The sequence below is a fragment of the Cebus imitator genome, unplaced genomic scaffold (genome assembly GCF_001604975.1).
Source record: "Cebus imitator isolate Cc_AM_T3 unplaced genomic scaffold, Cebus_imitator-1.0 Scaffold14, whole genome shotgun sequence".
Lineage (NCBI taxonomy): Eukaryota > Metazoa > Chordata > Mammalia > Primates > Cebidae > Cebus > Cebus imitator.
In genome coordinates this window covers 6,997,222-7,009,230 of record NW_016107329.1, presented here as the reverse complement: position 1 = coordinate 7,009,230, position 12,009 = coordinate 6,997,222, and the positions used below count along the sequence as shown (strand labels likewise).

The 12,009-nt window shown below is 38.2% G+C and overlaps 1 protein-coding gene across 2 annotated transcripts in view; it reads right to left on the bottom strand.

Annotated features, from left to right (window-relative positions):
- MYO16 (myosin XVI) overlaps positions 1 to 12,009 on the bottom strand; it is a 603,751-nt gene that overhangs the window by 566,843 nt on the left and 24,899 nt on the right. The window contains exon 1 of one of the 2 annotated variants that reach the window (XM_017501745.2): positions 4,365 to 5,015. The exons of the other annotated variant lie outside the window; for it this stretch is intronic. Coding sequence (XP_017357234.1) covers positions 4,365 to 4,392 — 28 coding nt within the window. The 5' untranslated portion in view covers positions 4,393 to 5,015. Of the gene's footprint in view, positions 1 to 4,364; positions 5,016 to 12,009 lie in introns of those variants that run through there. 2 annotated transcript variants of the gene reach the window in all.

Here is a 12,009-nt window from a genome sequence, read left to right as displayed (position 1 = left end):
GACCAGCATCTGGGAGCGTCAGTGAATTGCAGAACCACTGTAGTGTATCATAAAACACATTTAATATATGTGATCATTAATACTGAATGTCAACTTGATGCAAAGTATTGCTCCTGGGTGTGTCTGTGAGGGTGTTGTCAAAGAAGATTAACGTTTGAGTCAGCGGACTGGGAGAGGCAGACCCACCCTCAATCTGGGTGGGCACTACCTAATCAGCTGCCACCACAGCTAGGATAAAAGCAGGCAGAGGAACACTGAAGAACCACTGGCTTAGTCTCCACCCTACATCTTTCTCTCGTGCTGGATGCTTCCTGCCCTTGAACATCGGACTCCAGGTTCCTCAGCTTTTGGACTCTTGGACCTTTGATCACAGACTGAAGGCTGCACTGTTGACTTCCCTACTTTTGATGTTTTGGGACTTGGACTGGCTTTTGTGCTCCTCAGCTTGCAGATGGCCTATTGCGGGACCTCACCTTGTGATCATGTTCAGTTAATACTCCTTAATAAACTTGTCTTTATATATACATCTATCTTATTAGTTCTGTCCCTCTAGAGAACCCTGACTAATACAATATATAAAGTGACAGGTTTTCTGCTACAATTCACTCTTAGTTGTTGTAAATGAATTAGCAGCTCTGGAGAATATTCATTTTAAATAACTTTAACCTTTTTCCTGCTGCAAACAATGCTGCCCCAAACCTGCATGCTTAGAGAAGAGCTGAACCAGGAGAAAAGCAGGCCAGATATAGTTATTGCAATGCTTCACCCCAGAGGCAGGTGAAGGGAACTCTGCAGCTAGACCTCAAGCCTCTGCTCCAGTTTGTTAAGAGTAAAACACAAAAGTAGATTTAAGTCTCACATGGCCTTAAAGCTCGGTGAGCCCATTACTCCCTTGAGTTCCGTTTATTATTCCTGCGTGCTCCTCAGCTGGGCCTGGCCTGTTCACGTGCTACCTCTCAACAGGCATGGGGCTCAGAGACTGGCTCTCACTGCAGATCCATCTAAAGCTACTTCTCAGCTACCAAGATACATGAAACCTCCATACCTTTAGTTGTGGCATTCGTAAACTTTCCTGCTACATCTTGCTTCCACTGTAAATTTTTCCAGATAGTTTTTAACACTTCTTTACAAGATACATGGACCACGCAAACTAGGTCAGTCCCTATGGAATCAGAAAGGGATATGGGCAGTGATATGGACTGGAACAATTTCTTTCTTTGGATATTCCAACATCACCTTACAGTTTTCTTTTTTTGATTGTAAAAGTAAAACATGTCCATTGTTGACAATTTTGAAACTATGGAAGAATTTATAAAAGTAACTGATAATACCATAACCTGGAGACCAGGCACAATGGCCCACACCTGTAATCCCAGCACTTTGGGCGGCTGAGGCAGGCAGATTACTTAAGGCAAGGAGTATGAGACCAGCCTGGCCAACATGGTGAAATTCCAACTCTACCAGAAGTTAGCTGTGCGTGGTCGTACATGCCTGAAATCCCAGCTCCCGGGGAGGCTGAGGCAGGAGAATCTTTTCAACCTAGGAGACAGAGGTTGCAGTGAGCTGAGATCACACCACTGCCCTCCAGCCTGGGTGACAGAGTGAGACTCGGTCTCAAATTTTTTTTTTAAAAATGAAAAAACAATTTTTTTTTACAAGGTAATGGATAATACCATAAACTGGAGCTAACAACTGTTAGGTTAAGTTTCAACCTGGAAGTGTATAATTTTTTCAACCTGAAATGATGAGCATTTTCCCAGGTGACTAAAAGCTCCTTGCGAGCATTGGTTATTGGTCACCCAACATCCCACCCAAAGGCTTCCTCTCATTCCCTAAGACCACACGTGATGCTAATATTGCACATTTTAGAAGATTCTGCTCCTGCCCTGGAATTCATCCACTTCCTGCATTGCTGCCTGGCTTGGAAACAGATATGCTAGGTGACAAATCCGGCTAAGAATGAAAGACAGGTATGCGGCAGAAATGGTTAAGGTAGGAGATTGAGGTAGGAGATTGAGGACGTGTGAAGAAGGAATGGAGTGTGGCAAAGGTGGGCTAATGAACCTCGCCAGCGGATCAACCCAATAAGGGAACAACAATTTGGGAAAATCTTATGCATCGGGAACAACCATTAAACCACAAATTATGATCTTATTAGTGAACTCTTATGATATCATGAAGGCATTTACTTTTTATTTCACTCTTTTCACCCAGGCTGGAATGCAATGGCGCCACCTCGGCTCACTGCAACCTCTGCCTCCCGGTTCAAGTGATTCTCCTACCTCAATCTCCTGAGCAGCTGGGATTACAGGTGCCCACCACCATATCCAGCAAATGTTTGTATTTTTAGTAGAGATGGGTTTCACTGTGTTGGCCAGGCTGGTCTCGAACTCCTGACCTCTGGCTTCCCAAACTGTTGGGATTACAGGTGTGAGCCACCATGCCCGGCATTGATCTATATTTTGTTCATCCTTCCAAGATACACCTCAGGATGTATTCTTTTCATAAAACACCCTTCACTAGTTCAGCACACAATGCAACAGAATTTCTGAATTCCTTTAGCATGTCACACCATTTCTCCAGTAAAGTTAGCATTTAATAATATTCATGCTTCCTTTCCATTTCACAGACTGCCACACTCAAAGCTTAGAACATAGTCAGATCTTTAGTAAGTAGTTGCTAGTTACTTTCAGAAATGCATCAGGAATGTTTAAATTCATTAATTTTAGATTTCATCTCTTACACTAGTATGCTAAAAGAAATATCTAACAGGCTCCCACTGACATGACCAAGTTTCTGAAATGTCTATAATTTTCTGAAATTCTACAGTCAAATAATTCAACTAAAACAAAATATAAGGCGGGAAGGGGCAATCTCATATTGTTTTTGGTGACCAACTGCTCCCTGAATCTCTCACATCCATGTCACTGTCCCTTTGTGCTTCTGCCCGTGCTCCATGGCTGCCCTCCGCCAGGTGTGTTCACTGTGCCTCAGGAGCACCCAGGTTCCTTGTAGGAACGATGCAGGGTTTTTCCTCTGCAGAGGCACAGAAAGGAAAATAATGACATTCTGCTAGTGCAGTAAAACATGAGAGGCAACACAAAAACCAGTCAGAGTATTGTCCTATGTCTGTTTCTCCAAGAAAATAACCCCAAGATTTAAGAGATTAAAACAGAAGACTATTTTCAAAATTCTTAAATATGCTGCATGCCTCTAGTTTTTATTAATTAAAAAGCTAATCTACAAACTTGCAAGACGACCAGTGAATCCTTTTGGGAATTAAAATTGTTCTGCAACATGAAAGCATGACATTTTTGGCAATGCTCAACAGTAAAGCATTTTTATTTCCATGAATCATAGTTTGAATTCCTGTATACATTCTCTACCAAAAATAAGAGAAAAGTAAATATTTCTCCTTTTCAATCATCATTCTTTTCAGTCTCCTTTAGTACAAAGCTCAAGATTCATTCAACACGTGTTTTCTTAACATGCTACTTAAATTTAACATTGTCATGTCCTTTGGCAGCAAACGTTCAGCCTCAAAGAAAATCATTTTCTACAAATGTCATTTATCACTTTAAGCTCATGGCATACATGAACAGAAGTTTTCAGAAGTGCTAAAGGGGACAAAAATGCATATCCAGCAAGCCATTTTTGTATAAATATGTCTTCCTCTTCATTATTACCATCCAGAGTTGGTTTAGATGAAGCTATTCTTTAGCTCAGAAAATTCTGCCAACATTTCAGACACTAAAGAAACCCTGGAGAAGCCCAGTAGAGAAGCTGGTGACAAAGTAAATTTCACTATATGAACATCAGTGGAGAGCATTTGGTATAGAATCCCTGGAGTCCCTTAGCACCGCAAGGTGAATGATACAAGGACAAAAGTTTACAGTCAAGGATAACCCTAAAGATCAAGCTTACACAAAGCATTCATTGAATAGAAGCTTAAACGGTAAAATATGAGACTAAAATACTAGCTAAATAATGTCAGCCATATATTAATAAACTTAGTTTTCACCTACTTTATTAATATGTGCTGATGAACAAAAATTTGCTTTTACAATTTCTTTCCATGTGTTGCTAGTTTTTTTTTTCCCATTGCTGTGTCTATGAATCATTTTTTTTAAGCTAAAGTTTTAAAGATCTCTATGCTATTATCATTTGGATCACATTGGCATTATTTCACAGTCTGAAATTAAAAGGAAATATATCCAACCTGTAAAATATTCTTCTAAGTCACCAGTCTATGTCACTCATCCGAATGTGGTACACCAGGAGACCTGCCTTAATTTTGGCATCTGCACAAAATAATACTTCAACAAGACAAATAACCACACAAGCAAAACGTCAAGCTTACTTACAGCACTTGATAAAATGATAGTGAGACATCTTTCCATCTCAGACAGGAATCTTGCTACGGGCTCCAACATTCTCTTCTGTCACAACTGTCGTTCCCAGGAAATGCATTACTTAAAGCCCTTATTCAGGTAACAGTTTACCTCAGGATGCACTATTGCACAGAGGCTCTGTTCCATGATCCTGCAAAGAGCTTCCAACTCATTCTCATTCAGCAGCTGGAGTAAAGATAAGCCTCTCCCCGGTGGGTCTTGAGGCACCACTGCTGCACGTGCTATTGTAGCACCCTTGATTGACACAGCCCCGAGTGCCACAATCCCGGGAATAGTCAGCTCTAATTGGTGTTCACATGCAGCCACATTCTGCCGCACGGAGGTGTGCTGCAGTGCGGCTCTCCCGGTCCTGCCTGTTAATGGCTTTTCAATAGCTTTCAAATGGCAGCAAACTAAGCTGATGAGTGGGCTGGAGAGAAGCCACGGATCGAGGGATCCTAAATCTTCTTCGTGTACATTGTCCATGAGCCACATATGACCAGATTCCTAGCTGGTAGTAAAGCAGATTATTTTTAGTTGCCACCAGTTGCTCTGTGTGAATAGGAAATGGATAGCAGGAGCTTAAAATAGCCACCTCTTAGAATCAGAGATCTTTGATCTGTCCCTAGTAATGAAAAAACTGCATATTTCAGAACACATCTTTCTGCTTTTCTGTGCAGAATGTAAAACTTAAATTATCCACAAGAAGCTTCTGGTTTGCATAGCTTTAAAATTTAGGATTCTCCTACCTCTGCAGACTGCAATGAATTTAACTGTACAACCCATTTGGATGAAGTAAGTCTGACTGAATTGGAATCAGAAAGAAATATATGGTCTGCTAGGCTTTATTGTTATGAAAGTGAATAGCATACTCATAGTGCAATAGCCATAATAGCAAACAAAAAGATCATATTTTAAGTTATTCACAAATTCAAAGTGATACTTTTTTGCAAATTGATACATTTTTAGGATGATCTTCTCCAAAGACAAGTTGACATAGTCTAGAATTTATGTTTCAGATTTGAGGGTATCAGAATGGTAAACATGAACAGTATGCTAAGCACACACATCTTTCTAAGGTAGTAACATAATTTTGTATTACCTTACTGAACAAAACTAAGATCAGTGCTGTTATTAAACTAGAAGATTATGAAATTCAAATCTATACAACAAAGGGTCATGACTATTAAATTTTCACTGAAAAATATTCTAACCATTTTAGTAGTGTAATATAGAAGAATAAATTAAAGGTTTCACTCAGAACAGCGTGAATTCAAATACAGGTTCTACCACTTACCAGAGAATCAATGTAAACATGTTATTTAACCTGCTAAAGTCTCACTTTCCTCATCTATGTATGTGAAATATAATTCCTAATTCTTATTCTGAAGGTTACAAATAATGTACATAAAATTCCCAGTTTCTCTTGTGTTCAATGAAAAGTTGTCATTAACAAGGAAAAAATATTTAGTTATGTGACAAATGATGGTTATGGATACTTTAACTTGTTTTTTCTAAAAATTAGAATGAGGAATTTGCTGCCCTTATCAGGAGTGTTGATTCCTCATTTATTCATTGATTCCACAATTAATTATTGATAGCCACAGTCATACAAGTCATGATTTTGGGTGCTTTTCAGGAATAAAATAGTCTAAAACAGAACATTTATATGCCAGGAATCTATAATGTATTTTTAAAGTGTTTCTTGGATGTTTTGTAATGTTTCAATAAAACTGTAAAGGACAACTATGCCTGTTTTCAACACAGGAAGTAAGGCTCTCTCTTCTTTAAATCAATACAAATCTTTATATGTGCATAAATAATTGTGAGTTTCTGAAACATTACCTAATGTCTCTTTGGGTCAGGTTGTATCCATTTAGATGTCCCTACCCCCGCCTTTTAACACAATGCCAGATAAACAGTTTGTTGCCTACATACCTTCCTTAAATGTCTAAATGTCTTAATTTTCTGTAAATTGCATGCCTCTGCATATATACAAGCTCAGCAAACATCTTAAGACAATTGAGTTTCATGATACCATTCATGAAACTGTAAAGAAGGCTCACAGTCAGAGGCATGTTGTGCACTTGACAAAGAAAATATGTTATTAAAAATAGAATTGATTTGAGCCCTACATTTTTTAAGTAACTTAAGTCATTTCTTATAAGAATTCTAACCAAGGTACCCTGTGAGAATTAATACCTCATCTCCAGGGGCTCATTATCAGATGTGTTTATTTCTCATCTACACATTTATTCCGTAAACATTTGGCACCTCTTTGTGCTACAAGAGAAACATGACTCCATCCCTGATCTCAACATGCTTATCGTCAGATGAAATAGAGGCAATCAAGATAGCACGGCGTGGTGTGCTAGAAATTGTAAGACTGGAAATGTAGACCTCTAAAACAGCAAGGGGCAACATCTAATCCACTTTGAGGAGTTGAAGGAGGATACACTGAGAAATGTATTCACAGATTTATTAAACTACTTAGAATCTGCTTCCAATGTATAAAGTGTATCTGCATATAATTTCCCCAGATTAAGAAGCCCTTTTACCTTTTAGTCTTTGAAACCACATACTCATGCTCTAAAAGTGGGAGAACTTTCTTTAAACCTATTTATATATTTCATCACTATAAAACAAAAATTCGTTTCTAATGCAGGTGTTAATATGGGGAAAAATAACTTTGGCTCCAATCATTAACTTTACTGCCTTCATAATTTTTTAAAATGGTAATTTAAGGTTGATTAAAATTTCCTGATATATGCTCATCCCTGAGAAACTGAACTCAAGGATTGCCAGAGCAATTATTTCAGGACTCCGTGAATCATATATATATATATACTTTTTTTTTTTTTTTTGAGATGGAGTTTCACTGTCACCCAGGCTGGAGTGCAATGGTGTGATCTTAGCTCACTGTAACTCTCTACCTCCCAGGTTCAAGCGATTCTCCTGCTTCAGTCGCCCAAGTACCTGGGATTACAGGCACCCGCCACACCCAGCTAATTTTTCTAGTTTTAGTAGAGACAGGGTTTTACCATGTTGGGCAGGCTGGTCTCAAACTCCTGACCTCAGGTGATCCGCTCACCTTGGCCTCCCGAAGTCCTGGAATTACAGGCGTGAGCCAGGGCACCCAGCTGAATCTTTTTTAAAAAAATAAGATTTAAAAAAAAATGGTATCAGAGATTTTATTTAAGGTTTTAAATATGATAACAGAGTTGATGATAGTAGCAAAAAGTGACCACGGCTAAATTAGATATATTATTAGCAATTTGTCTGTTTATAGAATATGGTCATTAAGTACAAAATTAAATCTATGCACTTGAAAACAGGTATTGTTTTTCATTTCCAGAAAATATACAAACAAATGAAGCACAATTATTTAGTATTTTTCAGAATTATTATAATGAACTATTTTTCTTCTCAAATACAAACACATAATATTTCAAATGCATTTTTGAATAATCAAGAAACTCCTTTTTCTCTTTTGTACACCATACAGCTGCTCACTATTCACACGATTTCTAATATGAACACATGATTTTTCTTTTAAATCTTAGCATTATTATACATCAGATTTTTTCAAATAAGGCTAAATTATTTCCCAGCCAAAAAAAAAAGAAAGAAATTGTAATGATTCTAACGAGAGAATAGCATTTAAAAATTACAAATTGCTTAGTAAATATCTTTCAAAATGACACACAGCTCCAAAAAGCCCCCAGGTGAAATACTACTTTATGTTTTCATTTAAAACCATATTTGGACAACGTATAACCTGCAGATTCCTAATGCCAGTCTACTGACAGATAATTTCTAATCTAATAGATCCTGTATTGTCGTGCTTTACTAAATGAAGGAATTAAAACTCAAGTTTGCAAACATCACCAATTTAGGTAAGGTATGTTTTATTAGTAGGTCATAACAAAAATTCTAAGTGAAGATATAAATCACACACAACAGTTTTTTGTAATGCAAATTTAAGCTCTGTGATGGGAGCATCACTCTCTCTGCCCTGGGAATAGGTTGAGGCTTATAAATATTAGCCTTTGAAGTAAATCACACACATTTAGAGACCCTGAGCCACAAGTGTCTCACACACAATGGCTGAGAGCTAAATTTATAATATTCTCTATCACAAATATTGACTGCTTCTGTGTGAATAGAGTCAAGACCTCTCCAGTGAATATAAATCTGATGTAATAATTTAACACCCTTTGAGGCTGAAGGCTACAGGGAAGAAAATGTCCAAGTTGTCAAAAAATAAGGCTTAAATACACTCAGTTATTGCTATAGAATCAGCCTCTGGTCAATCCCAGGTACCTCAGGACCAGGATCAAGCCTACCTTGAATGACTGATCACATCCTTGACACTCTGATCAAGTCCCTGTTCTCAGTCTACTGACTGTTAAGGTTGATCTTGATTTTGGCCTGTCTATGAAACCCCTAGCTATTGGATTCAGGACCCCAAAGGGCTGTGTACTCACTTCAGCTTCACATAGTCTCACATTTCTCCAACCAGAACAAATGGACATTCAAGTTAGATGTGGCCAATTGTGGGGCAAACAAGAGGGAATTTACAATACAGAATTGCATGGTTGGAAATAAAGTAGGGGTTAATAGGAACTGCCCTCTTCATGTCAGAGGGCAGTGAGGACTAACCCAGGTAGGCACTGCTTTAGTGACTAAAAGTGAATTTCTCATATAAAGGATAGGAAATATCCCCAATCATTCAAATACTTTCATAGAATAGTGATGTAAAAAAGAAATGCAACTTAAAAAATTTCACAAGGACTGAAAATTACCATCTATAATACGATATAGATTAATATAACAGCAAATACATGCATGTGCATTGATACGAATATATGAAGATGTACGCACACACACACACACACACACATGCACACACATACTCACAGGCTATATGGGATGTTCTCATTGCTCCCTAAGGGCATTTGGCCACCCACTTTCTTTGGTGATTTTTTTCCTTAATCAAAATGAAATGTTTTAAATTCTAGTGAGGACCAGTTAAACTGGTTATATAAAGTAGGACATTTGTAAAGCATTTGTTAAGGTTTTTCACTTGAATACGAACAACCACTTTGAAATCTTTCCAGCATAAGCGTTACAACTTTCTAGGAGGACTTTCCCATTTTCAGTTGTCGTTTCATCTCACTAACATTTGACCTTGAACAAAAGTTTGCATATCTTAACGGTGAATAAGAAACAGACAGTGTTGATTTATGTCTGTACAGCTCTGCCTAGGCTTATGTGCATGTGTGTGATATGGATGCATGTGAGCACATAGATAATTAAGTATTCTCTGCCTTGTTCTTCAATCAGCTTGAGGGAGGAAATAGTATACTGCAACCAGTTACCAGGAATAGGCACATAAATAAACTTCTATTGATGATACAGCAGGTTTAGAGATTACTGATGGCCTAAAGGTGACAGTTGGGACACCAGGCTGAAACGTTTGGATATATCCGTATACACTGGTCATCTAGAAGACAATATCTGAAGGTTTTTTGATGGCCTAACCTATATTCTTAATTTTCCTGAAAAGGATAAAAGGAATTGTGAGGCGATTAGATAAGGACCTCTCCTTCATACTTTTCCAATTGATATATGTTGATTTTTTAAACAAAATACCTCTCTTGAGTTGAATCATGCTCTTATTTACAATTTAACCACACTAAGTTACTTATTCAAATTCTATGCATTCTTCAAAATTCACTTCAAGCCCATTTAATCTACAAACTCTTCTTAATTTTTTATTTTTTGCTTAAATTAGTTCTGACCTCTTTAAACTCTCTATTCATTTTTTTCACATACCAGTCAATCCAGCATTTATAATTCAATGCTTTGTATTTTTTCTTAAATTGCATCATATGGAAGGCTCTTCCTAGGTAGGTAATTAGTTATTTGACTCTCAAATCTTCTATTTTTCCTTATTTCCCGTGAAGTCCAAAACATTAGGGGACATTCAGAGTTCAACAAATGGAGAGCCAGAGAATTAGAATTGCTCTAAAGCATTTTCTGAGGCATGATATATAATGTCTTGAGGAATATTTTATTAAAGGCAGGATTACTGACCGTTTAGGTAAACATAACTTCCATACATGACAGGAGAAGAAGAGAGAAACAAAGTAGAGTATAACCTCTTGTTCATGTAAGCACGTAGGTACAAGTAGACTGAGTTTATCTGTTTTTTCAATATTCCGTATGAAGGCTCCATTAAAATGGATCATAGGGAGATCAGGGTGCAAGTCTGACTTTCTCCTTCTAAATGAATTCCCTTATTGCTAATTTACTTTGAGTGACAATGGATACAATATGGTTTCTAGAGAGGTTCCCAAAATTTAACAATATTTTGAAGTGTTCCAGAAAAAGAAATATACACTGAAATATCCAAATTCACAAATGATATTAATTTATTTCCCCAAACTGAAGTCTCAAGCCTTTTGGATAATTTTCAACAGCCCTCATTGTTGGGATATTGTTCTCCATAAATACATTCTCCTATCTACATAGCCTGAGCTGACAGAGGAAAGAGCATTGGCAACCTCAGTTAAACAGTGATTGCATAAAAGCATGCCTCGGAAGCTGGACATTGTGTGTGTAGTTCTGAAGTGATTTGGAGAATTAGCTCCCAGACCCATGGACTTATTTTTAAGGGTAATGAGGCTGGAGAATTCCTCTTTTCTTCTCCAAGAGAAAATGTGTTTCCTTTCTCTCCCTCACTCTTTCTCTCAAATGGGCAGATGTGCCCACAGCCTATAAAAGCTGAGTCCTTGAACTCTAGGTCCTCTCCTACGTTATAATCCCACTACCCTTGCGGGGTAATATCAGGCTTTCTGTGAATTGGTTTCTGAAGAGTGGGGCTTGGGAAGTCAGGGCCAGGATGCTCTGTGACTGGAAAATGGTCTGTGCTCTGATCCATGTCTGATTCATGATCCACGACTTCATGTTTCCCATCAGAATCTCTCTCTTAGCCTCTTTTTTTCTCTCCTCTTTCCTCCTCTTTCTCCTCTCCCCTGCCCTCTCTTCTCCATTCCCCACCAGCTGCCTGCTCCCCTTGTCCTTTTCTCTTCCTCCTTTCTGCGTCTCTCTCTCCATACTTAACACTCCTATAAATAACTGGAAGGATTTATCAGAGTGAGGCAACAGACCAGGTACATTCTAGCCACAGTGAGTGAGGCTAATGAAACCCCAGAAGACTGGGGCATCCTTTCCCTTACCAAGGCTCCTCTAGTGGGTCATCCCTCCTTACTCCTACAACAGTAAACTTCTTCCTTGGATATGAGTCCTGTATCTGTCACTCCCTAAAGGTCAGGTCACCTGCTTGAGGTTCAAATTCTTGTGATGGGAAATGGAGAGAATAATGCCTACTGTTCAGGGTTCGTCCATACAAGCTAAATGCTCAACAAATGCACTTCCAACCATTCCTATCGAAGTATTTCACACACCCCTGATGTTGTATTAACCTAATGCTATCTTTATATTAGAGAAAATATTTATCATGTGATTTGCCCTGAAGACATCACTGCCTTTGGTACAGTCTTGCAGGTATCAATAACTGGGAGAACCCTTTCACAGTAAATATTTATGCCAT